Here is a 20,897-nt window from a genome sequence, read left to right as displayed (position 1 = left end):
TGTTTCGAAGTAAGCGCTTATTAACACCTAGTGTCAGGTAACAGTTTCCATGGCAACATGCTTAGAGGCAACATGGAGTTCCTACAGTGGGATTGTCATGATGTTGCAAGATGGATTGAGTCTTTAGGATTTCCGCAATATAAAGTAAGTTAAACCTGACCTGACCTTAAGTGACAACATTGAAAAACTGAAAAAAAGTTCACTTCTTAAACTTCTCACTTTATTTATTCTGTCGCAGGCATGTTTCACGGACAACCTCATAAGTGGAAGAAAGCTTATTTACGTGAACTGCATCTACTTGCCAAGACTGGGAGTCACAGATTTTAAACACATGCAGGTATTAAAAAGAGGCATTAGTTCTAGTTGTTGGCTAGAACTTGCCAAGTAAGTAATATGAGATGCTAAATAAGCAACGCCATTTTTATCACCTTGCCCTAATTTATATTAAAATTTGATGTATGACTTAATAGAGTCAGGTTATGCATTTAAAAACACAAAGGGTTGGTGACACATCACTTAAAGGGGATCTGTCATGCTAAGTTAACGCTCCATAATTTTATTGTTAAATTCGTATTTATCTTATACTGCGTATTAGCACAGTCTTGAAGGTCACCCTCTCTCTGAAACAGCCATCTTTCCTCTGAATGGCTGGCACTTGTAAACAAATGGTATGAGCAGCAGGTGGGTAGGGCTGCCTAGCTCAGAAGCCAGATCTGTTTGCCTAAGACTTAAATTTCAGTTTTCTGTTGTCCTATTCTGGTAATCCCATGGGAATTGTAGCCTCAGTTTCCTGGTCCTAGCTGACAGGAGTGGCACCTGGTGTGGTCTTCTGCTGCTGTAACCAGTCTGCTTCAAGGTTCAACATGGTGTGCATTTAGAGATGCTCTTCTGCACCCTATTGTAATGAGTTTGGTATTACTGTTACCTTCATAGCTTCATAGTAGCCTGGCCCTTCTCCTCTGACCTCTTATATCATCAAAACATTTTCGTCCATATTTTCTCTTTTTTTGACCATTCTCTGGTTGTCCAGGAAAAAACCCATTAGATCAGCAGTTTTTGAAAAAGTTAGACCAACCCCTTCTGGCACCAACAACCACGCTCAGCTTGAACTTCTGCAGGTCATCTTTACCATGTCTATATGCCTAAAATGCATTAAATTGTTGCTACTTAATTGGCTGATTGATTGAGTGTAGATAGTATCAAATATTGAGACAGCTTCTGAGTCTAAAAAGTTAACTATTTAATGCAATTAATTTTATGTATTTTAATGGCCAGCAAATGACCAGTAAAAGGGGGCAGCTTCAAAAAAGGTTTTAGTTGTATAGAAGTCTATAGGAAAATAGAATGTATCAGTTCTTTCCTGATGAGTTTTAGGACTCAGTCCCTTGTTTCAAATCATTTTGAATAAACCATGACATCCAGTTTGTAAAAAAGATTCTGTGTAAAAGTAAGAAAGGGGGATTTTCGAGGAAGTTGCCTGACAAATTGTCAGTGATAAGTCGGTTTCTCAGTCAAACAAATCCCTCTCCAGTCACAGCTGGCTTCAAAACACCAACATGATAAGGGTGAAAATGTTCTAGTTGACATCACAGTGACTGCATCCATCTTTCCTATCATCTAAGGCCTCAGATGGCCATACTGAGAACATCCTGTCCCACTGCCATCGTACAGAGCCAAGAGCACAAAAAGTCTAGAACATCTTAAAGGTTCATAGGGATCACTCATACATATATTATCCCCTTTATATAGGTCAAAACATGGGTAAAGGTGTAATTGATCCCCCTTAAGATGTGGTGGGAGGTTATAAAGGCGTTATATCTTTCTTTGACGATATAACACATAAAAAGCCAGAAAACAGTGTTAAAATAACTGTTTTAACCACTTTCAGTTGTGTTAGAAGTCTCTGCAGTAGGCACTACTACAAGTTGACTGGAAGCACCACAAAATAACAGCACATGTTTGGCTTTCTTTCTTTTTTTTTTCTCGGAGCAGCGCGACATCCAATTAAAGCGTGTGCTGTAAACATCACTGCCAGAAAACACACTCAGATCAGCTCTATCCAATATAGGCTGTTTACAGTTACAGTGACTGTTTTTTCTAATCTGTATTTCTGGGGTCATAACTAAATTGGCTAAATGTGCCATTCAACTCTGCTAAACTCCCAGGAAGCATAAACTGATAATGAGTGGTATGGAGAAAAACAGTCTCAGCAAAGAAGCGTGTACACGCTGTTAAGTCATAATTATTTTTTGGTTTAACCTGTAAGTCATTTGATACATCAGTTTTTATGAGTGTAACCCTGTAACCTTTCTCCCTGTTATACAAGATTCTCCTCTGCCTCTCAGTGGGACGACTTTATTAAATAAGGTTAGATAATGTAAACATATAGCGTGCTTTCTTAAATCCCGCTGTGTACCCCACAGGTCATCTCTGCATGCGTGCGTGAGCTGCTGGGGATCACAGAGACCCTGTGGAGTCGCAGCATCGCTGACCCTCCACGGGACACCGTGGGCCTGTTTTTGGAGAAAAAGAGCCGGACCGGCAAGCGGGCGGACAGCCTCACATACCAGCGGTTCCTGAGGGACATGCACCGTTGAAAGAAAAAAGAAAAGCAAAGAAGGAAAGTCTGAATCACAACAGTAAAGGAACGCATCACAAAAAGCCTAAGACATGTCAGTGTCATTTCATATCACCAACTGTGAGCTCATGATGCAAGCTTGACATTAACACTTCCCACCAGCAAAATGCTAACATGTTCTTGATGTGGCTGGTTTAAAAAAAAATCATGCTCACAAGGATGCATTGATTCTGCAAATCTCTTGAGACAATAAAGTCATAGTGTGACATGTTTTCATACATGTGTAGTTCGTGCACAAACACACACATGGTCCAAAAAGCTCACGCCCTTCCAGTTCTGGATAACAGTGAATGCTTAAACCACTTAGGCTATTCATATTGATCTCAAGTGGGTGTGTTGTAACTGGATGGAGTTATTGATCTAGAGTAGAGATCCTCAGGGTAATTCTTTTGGATGACAACAAACACCTATTTCAAAGTGCTGTAAGGCCCTGGGGTGGTATAGGTCATTGTTCTTACAGGAGCAAAAAAAAAAAACAAAAAACCCCAGCAAGTCCAAGAAAACTACAGTGCTGCTGCACTTGAATACACTTGTGCACATATAGGCTACTTTGCCAACTTGCACAAAAGGCCATAGGATCATTGCATCTGATAGGGATGGGTCCAGCGCCAAGCAGACCCACGGGGGAGCTGGGCCTTTCTCTTTCAGCCAACTCAACACTTTCTTGCCAATAATCTATGTAATACATGCAGCATTGTTCAGCTATAGCCTATTTTTGGCGTTCACCCACTAGAAGCACCTGCAGCAGCAGAGGTTTGATCCAAGGGAATGGATGGATTTTTCAATACCAGTCTTGTTTAAGCCTACGGGCTGCTTGTTGTTGCCTGGCTTTCTTAGCCTTCATGTCCTGCATGTCTGAATCTGCATCAGCATCTCAGCCCCATATTTTTTTCTTCTTCATTTAATCAAATTGAATTCTTAGAGAATATCATAAGCTCGATCTACTCAACGTTCGTGCAGCAGAGTTCAGTCTTCATGAATAAATGATGATGCCTGCCTGTGAGATAGGCTGGGAGGCACTGCATCTGTCTGTGCACACAAATGGTCTCTGTGCAGCTCAGAGCGCACCGATTACCATTCCGAGCACAACACCTCTGGTCAGAAATGGAGCCGGGTCGGTGGTTGACAGTAGTCCGGGGGCAGTAAGGAGGGGAAGGGGAAGGGGAGGGGATATATTACGGCAGCAACCCTTCAGTCAATCTGGATTAACTCACACTGAACCCTGCGTCGCCGGCGAAAGCCCGTGAAAGCGATACGAACATCTGGCCGGATTGAGCACAGTAGCGGCAGCAGCAGCAGTCGCTCACAGCGCTGCTGTAGATGTTAAAGCTGCCCGTCGCTACAAAGCTACAGAGGCGTTTTCTTTTCTGGAGCTGCATCCAGGCGGATGCGCAGTAGAGACGATCCCTACACAGCTGCAGCTTCAGAGCCACGCCGGGACCCTTCAGCTTGTGTGTGGGTTTTTTTTTCCTGTTTGTTTGGGGGGGTTGCCTGTGGTCTACTCCTTTTTTTTTCGATAGGGGGAATTAGAGTAACATTTTACCGCTTACACAGGATCGCAAAGGAGCCGTCCTTTATCTGCTGGTTATGGATTTCTTGAAGGGCATCGCTGGTTTCGCAGGCCGTCACATGCTGTAGGAACCAAGACGCGTGTTTCGGGACACCTGAATTATCTCCAGGCAGCACATTTTTTTTAAGGCAAGCCACTCTCAGTATGCCGCCAGCCCCCTTGGGAGGAAATAAGCTCAAACCCACCCTCCTGTGACTTGGCTCCATGTTTCAGCTACAAGGTAAAATAATAAAAATCAGTATTTTACAGGCTGCCTTTGGTGTGAATTGGAGCGTGTGAACTCTTTTGCGGAGTCTGTCTTTCAAGAAGCGAAATATTGACTTGAAGTAGTTCTCTTAGGACCCGTCTGAATGCGCTCAGATTTTCCCTTGTGACATGGGTTGTGGCTGTAACCCCACCAGCCCAGGACCTGTACCGCAAGGTCAAAAAAAAATCTCCTCACACGCCAAGGAACATTTTTTTTTTAATTTATTTTTTATTTTTAGTATCCACTTGTACGTGTTCGGTGCTGCTTTTTTCCTCCCCCCGATATAGGTGAAACTGAGAATAATGGCCGTGGTGGCTGTGATTCATGTGCAGGAAAAGGCTCATTTATTGCATGTGTTTTGTGTTTTCTTGTGTGTTTTAGAGAGATTTGTCTCTGGTGTGCTCTGGTCAAACCCATAACTGATATGCAAATTCCTCATCAGTAATTAAGCTGTGATAAAGTCTAAATGAGCCTAAACTGATAACAGGATCGTAAGTCTGTGGGATGAGGAGGAGGTGGTGTGGGGGAAATGGTCCTAGTGATTTTTTTTTTTTTTTATAAAGGATGAGGTATAATGGTCCTGTCTAGTGAGGAGTGTTAGTTATCACGTATCTTATTATTCATGAGTGCCCGAGGCATGATTGTAACTGCTACACCAGTGAAACAAGGCCCACGCCTCATTTTGCTGCTTCTATTTGCTCTCTGTGCTCTGTGAATGCACTCAAATGTTGGTGCTTATGTGCTGCTTCCTTTCACTGACGGAGGAGTGATGTGTGGTTCCTCAGTACCCGGGCTTTTCTGCAGACCAGCTCTACACTCGCTGACCCAAATTTTTCTCCCCACAAATTAGGTTTTGTGTAGCTTTTTTCCCCCACTGGAGAAGTGCTTGCATCCAGATCTGAAACTGAGATATGGCTCACACAAACTTGCACACCTGCTTCACATGTGTAGTATGTGAGAGATGCCTTATGGTTACACAACTTAATAAGGTAAAGGAGATTTATGCATTATTAAGCTTTTTTTTAAAAAAACAAAAGAAAAAGAAAGAAAAAGACAATTTGGCTAGTGCTGCTACATGAGGTAGAAATCCAGTATCCTGGGGGTCTTTGAAAGAAGGAAAATGAGTCAGAAGGTGCAGAGATCTCATTATGGCTGATGGCTGCCCCCTCCCCCCCCCTTCCCCTCACACACATGTAAACGATAACATGAGGGAGTCGTGCTGTCACCAATAGAAGTGTTTTTGCACTTCCTTTACCCGAAATTCACTTTGGAACTGACAGATGTGAGTATCTGCACACCTGCTGGTATGTATCATGTAGAATATTCAACTTGAGGAGGCCACATTGATATTCAGACTCAGTGTTTGAGGATTCTGCGTTCCCTTTCTACCAGAAGACAATCCCAGGTCATAAGCCCATCACTTCAGGGCACATTGCAACGGTGCAAGAATTAAGATCACAAATCGGTGATCAGAATTTAAAATCTGTCACCTGCTTCAGTGAAATGCTCAAAGAAGAATATGCAAAGTGCTTATACGCCCCGGTCACGAGGTGTCTAGTGTATCAAGGTGAATTTCTTGTGATGAAGGAGGAAAAATTACAAGAAGGCGATGTAAATGCTGATGAACCGCACTTCTGTTGATGCAGCGGGGTCTGCTTAGTATGCCGTCCGTCTGGCACGCATGTGGATGGATAGACATGCACTCACGGGCTGAGAAATCATTTAATCTGCATCAGATTTCCCCATCAAGTCATTTTGGCTTTTATTATGTGCAAGACTGGGGAAAAAAATCCAATTCAATCCAGAATTAGCTGAGTGCACAATCTCCTCATCAGAAATGCTACAGTGGGTCTACTCTGGCCTTCAAGCAAAAGAGTTGTCAAGGTCCTTTTCCTTCAGAGAGGACTCTTTGTTCTAAATAATATTAGGTTATCTGAAGAAGAAAAAAAACAGCCACTGATTACATCTCACCCTAAAACTGACGTTTGCTGTGTTGCCATGGCATCAAGGCTGTCACCCAAAGAGCTATCACGTTCTAACATTTGCAGACTCTGTAAGAAAAAAAAGAAAAACGAAAGGAAGACAGGGTGTCACAGCACATGGCCACATTCACATGTGTTAGTGAGTTGGATGGTCCTTCACAGCATCGATGTTTGGTCTGCTGCTCTGAGCTACACAAGCGTTTACCCGACAAAATAGAATTTCTACCAGCTCAGTCAAAATATGATCCACTTCAGCAGATGCTGCGGCTCCATTTGCTCTCATAAAAGCAGGCAGGATGAGGAGCTGTTTCACTGTTTTGTCGATACCGTTTTACCGTCACGTTGCAGCATCAGTTTTCCTCCTTGACACAACACAGCTTATATATATATATATTTGGCAGTGTAGCAAATGTCCGGCCTCTCCACCCTCCACCACCTGCCACCGGCCAACTCAGGTTAGACGCAAACCGAGATGCCACCGCCGCCGCTGCCGTTGTGCCGACCTGCGTGGAGACGCTGGCAGACTTCATCTCATTATCTTCCCCTCCTCGCAGGGATGCTTTCCCTGATTTCCTGCCCAGACGCGGATTGCAGAGGCTTTCTCACATGAGCTCCAGCATAAGTTAGACCATCTGAAAACATATCCCCCATGACCTCACCGGCCGGATTGGCATGCAGCATGCTGCATAAGGTTTTTCTTGGCCAGTGCTACCCCAGGGAGGCTATAGATACCCTCTCCTACTGTTAACCGCTACTGCTGCTGCTGCTGCAGCACATGAATGTGTCTCTGTAGCTGGGGATGAGGAAGGGGGGTTGTTGTGTAGTGATCTGGCTCTATTAGGCACAAATCCACCCACTGGTGTGTGTGCTTATGTGTGGGAGTGTGCTGTCAGTCTGTTCTGTTCTCCGAGGGTGAAAAGACCTGCTCGGAGGTAGTAAATGAACACTTGATTGACTAAGAAGGAGATTATGGTTAATGCATCACTAGATTATCTGTTTTCTTGTTTATTTGTGGCCCTCCCAAGTCGCTCCACTATAATGAACAGGCCGACCCAGTGGATAATGATTTTCTGTGAGGTTTTGGGGGGGAGGTTGACATTTGAAGATGAAGTGCGTGATTGATGAATACATTGATTGATCATCTACTTATTTGTTCATGTACCTGATGAGTGCAACCTGTTATGCAAATCTCTGTGGAAGACCAGTAATTAAATGCAAATTGAGGAGACAGTAAGAGATATTTCCTGGCCCATCTAAGCAGCGAGCGGCTGTCCTTTTGTCCTCACAGAACAAATTTTGTAGAGATTACTATTGCAACCGTTCTCTTCACGTTTGGCTGAGTTTTCAGCCATGAAAAAAAATAGAAAGAAGAAGCCTGATCTCCACAGAGTGAATCAATATCGTGTCTTCAGCGCCATTCGAGTCTGGAAGTAGCAGGTCCTCTCTGCCTCATTGCACAACCAGAGGCCGTACCATTCAGAGTCAGAGCAGAAGGTGGTTGGCACACCAACGTGAACACACTTAGGCAGGCTGTCCTCTCACGCTCGTGCGCGCACATAAAAAGTAGATAGTTCGCACGCATACTTGGAAAGCACTACACACGGCTTTGCAGCACTGCTTCATGGTGAAGTCATCTGCTCTCTTTAAAGAGAGTCATGACAACATTAAATAATGATCCCACGGTCCATTTCTCACCAGCTCAGATCAGTGCACCGCGGCTCCCCGCACACATCTTGTGGGATTTGGTAACGTTGTCCCGTGTAAAAATGGGTCAGAAAAAGACATTTATTCTCCGCTGCTTCATCAGCAGCGTTCATGAAAATGTCATACCCAGCGTGCTCTCTCTCTCTCTCTCTGTCTCCAACAATATCATTCCTCCCCTTCCTATTATGGCCCATTTTAAAAGGAATGGTTCCTGCCTCCTCGTTAGGGCTGTAATACGTTTTACCCAGCTGTCAGCGGATGGCACCACATGCCCTCGCATGGCAGGGTATCACACCTGTCCTGTCTGCTGTTTTCTTTACTCTATGATATTTTCTTCATTCTCACTCTGTCAAGGTTATTACACCGGGAGTTGTGTGTCACCGCTCCAGTGCAACAGAATCTTTTGAAACATGAAGGCACTCAGTTGACAGGCCTCTCTGCTAAGGCTGGATTTTTTTTAAGTGGTTTTTTTTCTTCTGCACACTCTTAGAGTCCCAACACGGACAATAGAGGCATTACCGGCAAACCACAGGAAGCTGTAATCATAAATAAGCCGTTCTCTTCTGTATTTAAAGGTCGGCCTTTGGATTTTCACCCAGGTTGTGGGATTGGATCTCTTGTTCTCTGTGTTTGATTTGATTGGTGTCCCTTTCTGTGTGCTGTAATTGGACACCCAGAGGGCTGAATATTGCATGTTCAACCAAAAAAAGAGAGAAAAAAAAGAGTAAATATAATCTTGACTTCTGTCACTCTTGCTCTGGTACATCTGATCTCCAAAGTCTTACTTTTATGAGATGCTATATCCCTGACAATGTCTCAGGATGCATCAAATGGATCCCTCCTTACTCCCCCCACATCTCAGCTGTGTCATAAGTAAGAGCAGCATCAGGGAGAGAAGAGAGAAAATCAATAACAAGGCATAGCACATCTTCGCTGAGGCACAGGGCCCAATCATCCCTTCCTATTGGCGATATGATCCTGGGAGATATCAGGATAATTCTGATGAGACCCTGGACTGCCAGTCTAGACTTTCATCCTTCTGTACACAAACATAAAAGGACTGGCATGATCATATATTAAAAAAAAGTATGATCAGAGGAGTAGGGGCTTAGAAGGAGAGCTGTCACAAAAATCTTACAAGACTACCAGGGATGTTTCACTCTCAAGTCGGCAGGTGACTAATTAGTTTCATGTCTAATGGTGCAGCATTTATTGTTTGTTCAGGCATCGATTTGCTTAGCTTCTTGCTCAGACTTTGCGCTATAAAAACGAGAGCTGTGAGCTGACAGTAATAGTGTTTGCAGCCTAGTGGAAAATCTTTAACTTTGCAGAGCAGAATCGCCCATTTTTCTTTCCTTTTTTAAATGTGATTTTGCCCAGCTTGAATTATAGATCTCAGGGTTTGCACTCGTTGCCATTTTCACAAACAGCTTGATCATCTCTGTCTCTCATTCGTTTATTTTTTAGGCGCATCAACCTGATGACAAGCCAAATGGAGTCTCTCCTGGTGTATCTGATCATCCTCGGTGTGGCTGTGAAGGCCCACAAAGTTCAAATCTGTCCCAAACGCTGCGTCTGCCAGGTGCTTAACCCTAATTTGGCCACACTGTGTGACAAAAAGGGGCTTCTGTTTGTGCCCCCTAACATTGACAGGCACACGGTGGAGATGCGTCTCGGGGATAACTTTGTAACCAGCATCAAACGCAAAGACTTTGCAAACATGACCAAGCTGGTGGATCTGACTCTGTCTCGGAACACTATTGGCTCCATCGCGCCTCACGCGTTCAGAGATCTGGAGAACCTACGAGCCCTTCACCTCGACAGCAACCGGCTTACCCGCATCAACAACGACACCTTCAGCGGCATGTCCAAGCTGCACCACCTCATCCTCAACAACAACCAGCTCACCCACATCCAAAGCGGGGCCTTTAATGACCTGACAGCACTGGAGGAGCTGGACCTGTCTTACAACAACTTGGAAAGCGCCCCCTGGGTGGCCATTCAGAGGATGTCCAATCTCCATACGCTCAATTTGGATCACAACATGCTCAGCTACATCCCAGAGGGCACCTTCTCTGGGTTGCAGAAGCTTAAGCGATTGGATGTGACCTCCAACAAGCTCCAGAAGCTTCCTCCTGATCCTATTTTCCAGAGAGCCGGGGTCCTGGCAACATCTGGGAAAATGGGGCCTACATCGTTCGCACTGAGCTTTGGGGGGAACCCACTGAGGTGTAACTGTGAGCTTCTTTGGCTGCGGAGGTTGCAGAGGGAGGATGATCTGGAGACCTGTGCTTCACCGCAACACCTCGCCGGACGCTATTTCTGGACTGTTTCGGAAGAGGAGTTCCTGTGCGAACCTCCTCTCATCACCAGGTACTCTCAGGTACGTCTTCGAGTTAAGCTGTGGACCGTTAAGACGCAATATTCTGTACTGCTTCACTCTGAGCCACACATCGGATTGGGCCTTAGTTAATCCAAGGTTGCACTATTTGCTGCCTTTGACTGTCACACCAAATATTAGCTTTGGGATTCAGAGAACTCTTAAAAGAGTTGTGGGACTCATCTGGGCCACTCAGCTCGGAAATGATCATAAAAAATCAAGTGCTTAAAAAATGAAATCAAACTGCAGCGCCTGATGGTGTTTTTAGAGGAGTTCTTTGGTCAGATTTTCAGTTTTTAGTTTTAATAAAGCTATTTGCAGTTTGGCGATGGAACCGCAGTGCAGCTCTCAATACACAGTGGAAGCTCGGACTGATTCAATCCTTGATTCATGCATCCAAACAAAATTATCTGATCAAATCCTTGCCAAAGAACTACAGATATATCATCTCATTTACATTCAGCAGACCTATTTTGCATAATTGCAGAGAAAATTAACTTATATTTGGACTCAAGCGTATGAACTGCGATGTACTGTCTCATTGATTATCTTCCCGTTATAATAATGCTAATTCAGTAACGTGACAATGATCAATTGCTGATTACATTCACAGGGAATGAGATTGTGAAACGCAACATCATCAATAACGGCATTAATAATAATATCTAAGCCACACCGTGCAGCACAAAAGTACTTCTGTGTGTAATTTGTGTTTTTCAGTTTTGATCAGGGTCGTTATCTAATTGGTGTTAAAAGAAGCTCTCGCTCTGATTGCCTGTTCCTCCCTTTGCCTCAGGAGCTGCGAGCTTTGGAGGGTCAGAGTGTGACTCTGCGCTGCAAGGCTAGGGGTGACCCTGACCCCATTATCCACTGGATTGCACCTGATGGACGCCTTATGTCCAACTCCTCCAGGGCTGTAGTCCACACCGACGGCACGCTGGACATCCTAATCAGCACTGTCAAGGACTCCGGTCTGTTTACACTGCACTGACTGGGCTTTTATGTTGTTGACAGAGCGGAATTAGTTGTTTGCTTGCACATAAGCATGGAAGGCTGTAGTATTTACCTACACCAGGTGATAAAGTTTGAGAAGAGTGTGGAGACGTGCCTGTATGCTGATTCGTGGCAAAGTTCCTGTCATATGCATCTGTTTGCAAAGAAATGTGTTTTGACACTTTTACTTGTTAACAATTAACATTTTAGATACCTGAAATTTTCCAGAAACAGTGTCTAACATCTTGAAACACATTCATATTCACTATCGCCAGCAGCCGAAGCTAAAGGTCCTTTTTAAGCTCCTTGTGCCGGTGTAAGTACTGTCTCTGCTTTAGCTTTGAAGGAAGTTGGAGTGACGGGGCGTGCTGTGTGACTAGTCTAGATGTAAGTGTTGACTGATCAAACACACAAGCAAAACTATCAAAAGCTACTGCCATTATAAACTCCAGCTGGTGAAACATTTGGCATGAAACACAGACCTCCCCATGCTAGCCTTAAAAATGGCACGAAAGCTCAGAGAGGTGAACTGATAGTGGAGTCCAGGCTGTGTTGAGCTTATGTGCAACACAAGATACATGATGTGATTTGGACTCATCAAAGCGAAATGTTAAAAAATCTTCACTAGCAATGTTCATCAGTTTGATACGAGGTGTCGACCGCAGTGAAGCTATGTGGACAGAACGTGCAGAGACCGAAACAGGATTAGAAAGAAAAATAAAAGACCACAGCAAGAGGTGACGCTGTATTACCAGCCGCTGGCTGACTATTACATCATTTTAGAGTTTCTGTTAGTGCTGCTTAGGTAAAAAACTTGGAATTTGATATCTAGTTGCTCAGGACTTCCACAGTGGGTACTTATCCCGAGGTAGTCCTTAGAACTGTCCTGATTCAAAGCAGAGGCTTTTCAAGTACAACACTAGAAAGATTAGATATTTTGTATTAATTAGTCTATAAGGGCTGGAAGGCTGAGTTTGTTTTCCTTTGGAGAGAGCTAGGTGATGTTTTTCCAATGTTTCCAGTCTGAAGCCAGAAGTGACCATAAATAAGAGGGGAGGGGGGTGCTAAGTAAAAGCTACTGTTGAAAGAACAGACTGGATGGGTGTTTTGCACAGATCGCATATCTGCTAATTAGTGCTAAGTAACATAAAAATGAAATACCAGAATTTGACTCGCAGAGCACAGACTTCTTGGACAATCTGTTAGTCCAATTAGGGACACAGAAAGCACTTTTATTTGTCAGATATTTGCATTAAGAGTGCAGTGAAAAGCACCAACACCATAAACATCAAGTCTGGTCCAGTTCACTCATTTAAATTGTTTACGGTGAAGCCTCGTAGAGAGCTACTGGCTATATCTGCCTGTCTTGGCAACCATCTGTCCGCACAGACTGACCCCTAAAAATGCACAATTTGAAAACTGCACAGTTGTCATGAATGTGGAAATCAGCTAGAAGGACTAAAACTGTTTTTGTAACCTTTGTTTTTTTTTAAAAAAAAATTCAACTTATTTGATCTGTTCTTGCTGGGAATAGTCGCATTTCAGCATGGGAGTTTATCACTGACTAGCCTTTTGGAGTCAGCCTCAGGGGACCATTTGAAAAACTGCAGTTTTTGCTTTGTATCCAAAGAAATTTTCTCACAAAGTCAGTAAAAAACAAATGTAGTCAAATATAAATTTGTACAGGATGGAAAGAATGGACAAAAAGGCAGGTGAAAAGTAGCCCACTACCTCCATTTCAGTTCATTTCAGTTTATTCTGGTGTTATAATTCACATCAGCAGAGCCGGAGGATCCTCTAAGGTCAGAGTAATGTATAATTCAGAAACACAGAGAGTATGCATGGCTCTGTGCTTTGTTTGTGACCGCTCTGATTTGTCTGCACAACCGTTACACCAAGCAGACGAGGAAGTTGTACTATGATCACAGTGCACAAGAGAATATACAGTACTGTGCAAATGTCTTGAGCCACTCCTCATTTCTTTATATTTGGTTAGGAAAATTGGAAATAGATGCAGTGACTTAGTGAAGCAAGTGTAATTATATATGGAAATACAGAATATGAGGAACAAATCGAGTTTGTACAATTGTAACAAAGTTGAAAGTCAATATTTGGTATGGTCACCTATTCTTCAACACAGCCTGAACTCTCTTAGGCGACTTCTTGTCAATTCTTTAAGTAGTCTTCATGAATAGTTCTCTGGGCTTCTTGAAGGACATTCAAAGCTCTTCTTTGGAGGTTTTTTCCCTTTTATTCTGTTCTCTGTCAAGATTATCTCACACTGCTTCAGTAATGTTGAGGTCCTTGCTCCAGAGAGGTCAATCCGTGACTGATAGTGTTCTATTGTGTGTATTTTTCGGTTTAGCTATGCTTTTACTGCACCGGCTCATGTATTGCATGATGGATCAAAATGTTAGGGTACCTTTCTGCATTTATATATCCACAAATGTTTAGAAGATCCACAAGAGTGGCTAAATGCAGAGCCTCCACCATGTTTTAGAGACGTTTTACGGGTGGCTGTAGACGCTCACTGTTGTACTTCTCTCCTGACCTCCTCTATATTGTTAAATTTGGATTTGGCACTCCATAAGACCTGTTGCCACTGACTTTCAGTCCGGTTCTTGTGTAATTTGGCATACCTCAGACTTTTCTCCCTGTTTCCTTTCCTTAAGAAGGGCTTATTAACAGTCACATTTGACTGAAGTGTATCAGAAATGGCTTGGACAGTAAATGGATTAGCTGAACATCCAGATGCATCTAACAGGTCTTTGCTGATTTTTTTCCTGTTATTTCTTAAGGTTATGACTTTCAGATACTGTTCATCTTCTGTAGATGTTGTTGTTGCACAAATAAGTATCATCTTTGGCATTTTCTGATAGATTCAACGGAAGAAATTGGAACTAATAATATATATAATTGGTTCTTTGCCAAGCTCTCTATTATACATTTCTGACCCACAGGGCTTATTTGTTAATCTGTTTGGTTTTTGTTTCAGGTTCCTTTACCTGTGTGGCTTCCAACCCAGCCGGAGAGGCCCACAGTGCAGTAAAGCTGGTCATTACCAAACTCCCTCACATCACCAATAACACAATCGAGGAGCAGGAGCGTGACCCCGGCTCATCAGATATCGCCACAGTGACCAAGACGGGGGCAGAGGCAGGAGGGGTGCCTCTGGGGAATGCAAAGACGAGCCAGGAGAAGAAAGTAGTAATTGCTGAGGCCACCTCGACCTCAGCTCTGGTCAAGTTCAACTTCCACAGGAGTATTCCTGGAATCCGCATGTTTCAGATCCAATATAATGGGACGTACGATGATTCATTGGTATACAGGTGAGCAGATGTGCACGATGTTAGGCTCTAGAAGAAAAAGCTCCTTTTCTTACTGCCCAACAAACTTTAAAGCTGGATCTAAGCATATGTATGCTTTCCACGGCCCTTGTTTTACCTTCACGGTGTTCTTTGAATCTCTAAATCACTTTGGATGTTTAGTCATTAAGAAATGGACCTGGCTGTCAACACGATTATTTGTGGCGTCTATTAATCCTATCAGGAAGATAGACTAATGCGCTGTATCTGACTTCTCATTCTTCGACTCGTAATCTCCCCTTGCTGGAGTGTGTCATTTACGACGTGCAAAAGCTTGATAATGCTTAATCAACAAAATCAAAACAGAATGTCAGCACTAAGCTGCGGACTCATAGGAAGATGAAAGACTAGTCTTCCACAGTTTTTACAAAAAAAGCATCAGAGGCTTCACACATGCCCATCTGAGGAACTGGTGTACACAGGATACTTTCATCTCTGCACCCTTTCACCGCATATTTTGTGCTAATCACTGTGATATGATAGGATCATTTCGCAAGATACCCCACTGCCCCCCACCACCACCCCTTTTTTTTCTCCCTAAATGAACTTCAAAGTCAGTAACACATATGGTGTTTCAGCCGCGGCCACAGAATTAAAGAGACATTAAAGAGTTGTGTCCCGTCCTGTAATCTTGATGTTGTGAACAAACGGGGGATCCGCGTGTCCCCAGCTACCGAAGCAACCTTTTATCTGTAATGATGTTTGAGAGAATAAATCAAATGTCACAAAAGATTATGCCTAGACAGATCGTAAATAGCCCCCTGAGAGATAAATGATTGTCATGTCATTTTTATCCCTACAAAACAATAAGGCTGATAATCTGATTTGCTCTGTCTCCTTTCATTCAGCCTTCTCTAATCTAAAGTATGTCGGAACAGTCACAAAGCCTTTTCTTCTTCTTCTTCTTCTGTTTTTTTACAGGATGATACCCCCGACCAGTAAGAGCATCTTAGTAAACAACCTGGCGGCTGGTACGCACTACGACTTGTGCGTGTTGGCCATCTATGACGACCAGGTGACCTCGCTGACCGCCACCAGGGTGATTGGTTGCATCCACTTTACCACTGAGCCGCAGTACCTGAGATGCCATTTCATGCAGTCCCAGTTTCTCGGTGGTACCATTGTGGTTATCATCGGAGGGATTATCGTGGCGTCTGTGCTCGCTTTTATCATCTTCCTCATTGTGCGTTATCGGGTGTGTAACCAAGGGGATGCAGATAAGGTCAGTGGGCGACGATTCCTCGCATTTTGTTCTTTTAATCCTTATTAGTTCTGTCTGTATTGAAATGTGTGTCTCATAGATTTGCTTTCATTCCTCTCGCTCTCGCCTTCTCCCTGTCTCCTGTCAGGCGCTAGAGATGGGGGATATTAGGTCACTGAGCAGTGATGGACAGCTACAGGGCTGTGGGATTCCCAAGTCCCTCTCTAAGCAGGTTCTGCGGCCAGAGAAGAATGACAAGGACTGCCTCCGTGTCGCCCTGCCTCCCCCGGAGCCAGCCAAGCAGCGACCGCCTGTCGTGGTGGCATCCACGAAACCGTCTGTCCCTGACTGCACGGTCTCTACCTCAGCTGGAAGTCACAGCTGGCACCCAGCCTCCCCGGGCACTCCGAGACCCAAGCATTCGACCGCTCCGACAAAACCCTCTGAGGCTCGCCGAGCTGAAGCAGATGTCGAGCTCGACAACATGAACCGGAATAACTCGTCGGAAGTGAAAACGGCCCAAGCCATCACTCTCGCTGTACCGGGCCAGCCCACCAAGTTGACTGCCATCCCCAGGGCTCCGCGGCCCCATCAAGTTGCTCGACAATACATGACTGTTCCCGCAGGAGGGGCGAGGGTGAACCGCAGGCACTCGTTCAATGCAGAGTCGTACGCGGAGCGCTGCTACGTGGCCTACCCAAAAACCGGGGCCAGCCTGCGCTCCAAACGCAGCCTGTCAATGAGCGGAGAGCTGCCGCAGCTCGAGAGCACAACAAACATTCGCCGGGCCAGGGACAAGCTCTCGAGGTCTGAGTGGCTTCTGGAGAGCACTTTATGATTTTGAAGTTTTGCTACCTGCGCTCTCTTGGATTGCTGGATTGGATTTGTGGCCCGTGGTGAGCAGACAGGATTTTATGCCATGGGTTTTTTTTGTTTTTTTTTTGGTTTTTGTGTTGTTGTTTTGGAGCTTTTGTGCTCTTTGTTGAAGGACCTGTAGGCTTCTCCCGTATATCTGGGAGAAGGCAGGCGACACAGGGTTTACGGGAAATGATTCACATTTGTTTTCTACCTTATAACCTATCAAAGTCTTCTTTATAACAGAGTTTGATCAAACTTTGATGAAAGGCACAACAATGTATAAATCAAACTTCATGTACAAAACAAAACATGTTTTAGTTGTGTGAGATACTATATATCTCAGTACAACCATAAGTGTTCATGTGGTATCGAATGCAGTAACCTGGACAATACTGTATTATAACAGAAGCATCGCACAGGGGATGGGGTTATTATACTTAACAATCTCATTGCCTGTTACTTAAAGTGATACAATCTCTGTAGACTACACGATTCTTGTCTCCAGCTCTGCAGACAGTGACATGTCTTAATTACTTTGGATGTGGTTTTGGAGTGATTACGAATGTGCTTTACATCCCAGAGGTGTAGGAAAAGAATGTAGTAGACTGACAGCCCTCTATCTTTTCATCCCCACCCAGCCCACCCCCAGACACAGCACAATGCAGCATTTCTTTGTGTGTGTGTGTGTGTGTTTGTTTGTGCGTGTGTGTGGCACAAGTCGACTCAGCCTAATACTGCCCTCCGGTTTGAATCGATACATTTTTATCACGTAATTACACGAAGACTCAACTCTGATAGGATTCCTGTCATGACTGATTTGAGCGACGATTGAGCCAACACCCACAGCGTGACAAGGTGCGGGAAGTAATCTGATGTTACGCGTGGATCCAGGGGAATGATTCATTTTCATGTTTTTGCTTTGTTTGTGTTTTTTCCCCCCTAACTTACTGAAGTGATCGTGTCATGCCGATGACAACCATTGTAAATCAAATGAAATGTAAGAGAAACAGTGACTGGGAGGACGTCTGCTCTTGGTTTTTTGCTGTTGTTTCTGTTTGATGTTTACCAGTATAAATAAACCAGTGATTTAAAAACCAAAAACACCACAAAAATAAAAGGAGGGGATAGATTTATCTCATTTTCAGCTTCTCTGGTTCATCTTCCCATGCAATTAGAGCCCTGTTTCCGAACAAAATAATAGCTGAATCCCTTAGTTCTCTTCGAGCTCTGCAACCCAAAGTAGTAGTTGGCCCTGAGCCTTTGTGTTTGTTCAAAGAGAGGAGGGAAGCGGATGATGAAAAGAGGCCACGTTTGTCACCGGGGACGCCCCTCGCCTGCGTATCTCCTCAGTCATCTGACAGCAGCGCCGTGCCTGTGCCCTCCGACAGCAGGCTCTGCAAAAAAAAAGAAAAAAATCCTGCCGCAGGAGAGGTTAAACACAACCTCCGCAGTGGGAACTTGCGCATGACTAATTTCTACAGTTACAGTAACGACTCCCTGATATCAGGACTGACATGAAGTGCATTATCCCCTTGCAATACGAGCTCTGATTCACGGTGTATTTTGGTGGTTTAATGCTGCCTGGTTGATTTTTTTTTTCTTTCTTCATACTTGCTATACATGAATGTGCTGGTGTGCCTCTAATAATAAAGCCTTGCGTAGGGAAAACCTGTTAAGAAAGAGCCGCACGGAGACTGTGGAAGACATAAATGAACCGCTATCACCCAAACACGCTGCATTCAAGCACTGATTTATTTTTTAATTATTTCACGCTCATTACGGGTGATTAAAAATGCTGAGGAGCTTGGCCTGAACCTCGGCTCAGTCTTTGGCGAGAGCCAGAGGTGTGTGTTAATAATAGATGCTTTTCTGGAAAGAGAGAGAGACGGAGAGAAAGAAGGGGAGGCGGTGCAGTGAGGAGAAGATGGAAGGTTTTGTGAAACAAATACGGCGAGGAGGGTTTGGAGGCTGAGAGTCACGGGGGTGACGGTGAAGAAACGGAGAGGAAAGCGAGAGGTGCAGAGAAGAAAGCGAAGCAGCTCGTAGACTGAGAGGGAGACGAGAAAAGAGGAGGAGGAGGAGGGCACGGGGAGCCTGGCGTAAAGGGAGAATGTAGAGCAGAACAGGACGCGGAGTGCGGGAGACAGAGAAGAGAGCATCCTTTGTAAGCCAGCCATGCAGCCTCTGGCTCTTCGATATTCAGCGCACCTCCACAAAGATGGCAAGGGAGGGGACTGTGTGAGGGGGTGGGTGGCGGGGGCTGGATGAAAAGGGGCAGCAAGGAGGTGAGCCTGGGTGATAGACCTTTGGGTGGTGGAGGTCTGGCAGATATAGGAGCAGTTCGAGCCCTGCGGCCAGAGCACAAACACACTTCCTCATTCACACGACTGCACGCTGCATAGCTCTGACCCGCTTTGCAAACGCTTATAATGAGTTTCCATGCTCGCGTCTAGTCTGCCTCCTACCCTCAACATCCTCTGACCCCCCCAGTCTTAGATCATGCTGACTCACTCCTCTCGAATCTCAAATGCGGGAGTCCTGTCATACTCCCGAACAGCCATCCAAACCCCCTACCATCACCACTAGCTACCAGCATCCTTCACAACTGGAGCTGCCAGCCTGCCAAAAATGATTTCCGGTGTTTCCCCAATAATAAATAAAAAGAAGTGTCTGTATTTGTAACGGTTGTAAATGACTTGTTGGCAAATAATCTGTGAAACATACGTCAGAAACTTCTTTCGTGAATGATATAAAGCTATTTTAAGCCAGAAAGAAAGATTCCTGTCATGAGGTAGAAGCTGCAATCAGATTCTGTCAAAGAGGCTTTTATACATTGTTTAATTATGAATGTAAAACTCTCACTGGCGTTAAAAAAATGTCTTTTTCAAGAGCGAGCCAAGAGGGCAGCAGAAATGACAAAAAATATAACACAACACTTCTGTAAAGATATTATAAGTGGCCAAAAAGGACTGGCTTGATTAGAATGTGAAACACAGAGTATGTACAATAACGCAGAAAGATAGTTACAAAACGGGTAATTTCTTAACCTTTTGTATCTATTGTGGACTGCTTATATTGTCAATATAAGCAAATATATTGGACATAAAAACACACAGAAACACTTGAAATTACTGCTGTCAACTGCTAAATGGGCTTTTTATTCCTCTGCATGAGCACTTAAACCTATACGTAAAACCTCTGATGCCACAGTTGCGCGCGTTTAATGAAGATCATGTGGTGGACAAGAAGGGAAAAATGACACTGGGACACTGGTGTGTGCAGCTCGAGGTCAAATGTCTCATTTAAAGAAATTGTGGTGTGTGTTTTAACAAAATGAAGAGCCTGTTGGCGTCGCAGTTAGAGTAATAAGGAAAACCGAGGTCTTTGAACAGGTGTGTTGGCGTCCTTCGCTCTCCGGGCTACAGCCCGGCGTTTCATTATCTCCGCTCTGCAGGCAGTGTTTTAGTCAAAGTCGCACATCAGACAATTTCTCCCGATGAGCGAGCATCATTCATGGTTGAGCATGTAAAGAGGAGCCCCGGGGGTCAGACAGCGAGTGCAACCAGGACACCGCAGGTATCCGTCTGGTGGGGCAATATGCACAAGCAGTTCCGAAGAGTATGCATTACTGAGAGGAGTGGATGGGTCCAGAATGAACATCATGGCTCATTAATAGTGAATGTGATTACTGTTTCTGGGAAAACAGCAGTCTGGGTGGCTGGTAGTGGTGGTGTTGGGTGGTGGGGGGTAATTGAAGCGGTCGAATCTAAACTAAAGACTTCTTTGTTTACTCAGCACCAACTGCTACTGTCAAGTCAGAACTCGTGAAATTTTTTTTTAGAACTAATGCTGACGAGCTTGTCGCCCTGGAAAGCCTCTCCTCTCCTTCTCTCGCTCTCTGTCGGAATTTGGGGGGTGTAGAGAAGGGTCGGAGTCATTCATTTTTAATTATCTCAGCT

General features: G+C 44.4%; 1 protein-coding gene across 2 annotated transcripts; it reads left to right on the top strand.

The window, feature by feature from the left end:
• Window positions 1–238: 238 nt before the first annotated feature.
• Window positions 239–18,054, top strand: lrfn5b (leucine rich repeat and fibronectin type III domain containing 5b). Of its 2 annotated transcripts, XM_063496188.1 has the most exons (7): window positions 239–337; window positions 2,424–2,672; window positions 9,609–10,524; window positions 11,318–11,492; window positions 14,510–14,843; window positions 15,801–16,101; window positions 16,229–18,054. In XM_063496188.1, coding segments are annotated over exons 2-7 (2,418 nt in total). In that variant the 5' UTR covers window positions 239–337; window positions 2,424–2,670; the 3' UTR covers window positions 16,919–18,054. The 2 variants fall into 2 exon arrangements, with proteins under 2 accessions (XP_063352258.1, XP_063352259.1); XM_063496189.1 differs by lacking the exons at window positions 239–337; window positions 2,424–2,672 and adding an exon at window positions 3,923–4,428.
• The last annotated feature ends 2,843 nt before the right edge of the window (window positions 18,055–20,897 follow it).

The sequence above is a fragment of the Pelmatolapia mariae genome, linkage group LG15 (assembly GCF_036321145.2).
Source record: "Pelmatolapia mariae isolate MD_Pm_ZW linkage group LG15, Pm_UMD_F_2, whole genome shotgun sequence".
In the NCBI taxonomy this organism is placed as follows: domain Eukaryota; kingdom Metazoa; phylum Chordata; class Actinopteri; order Cichliformes; family Cichlidae; genus Pelmatolapia; species Pelmatolapia mariae.
Note: the sequence above shows the minus strand (reverse complement) of the source record. Positions and strands in the feature narration are given on the sequence as shown.

Excerpts from the sequence above, each read along its gene's own strand:
- lrfn5b (XM_063496188.1), top strand. Across the intron at positions 10,525-11,317 it reads TCATCACCAGGTACTCTCAG|GAGCTGCGAGCTTTGGAGGG; the intron begins GTACGTCTTCGA and ends CCTTTGCCTCAG. Across the intron at positions 14,844-15,800 it reads GATGATTCATTGGTATACAG|GATGATACCCCCGACCAGTA; the intron begins GTGAGCAGATGT and ends GTTTTTTTACAG.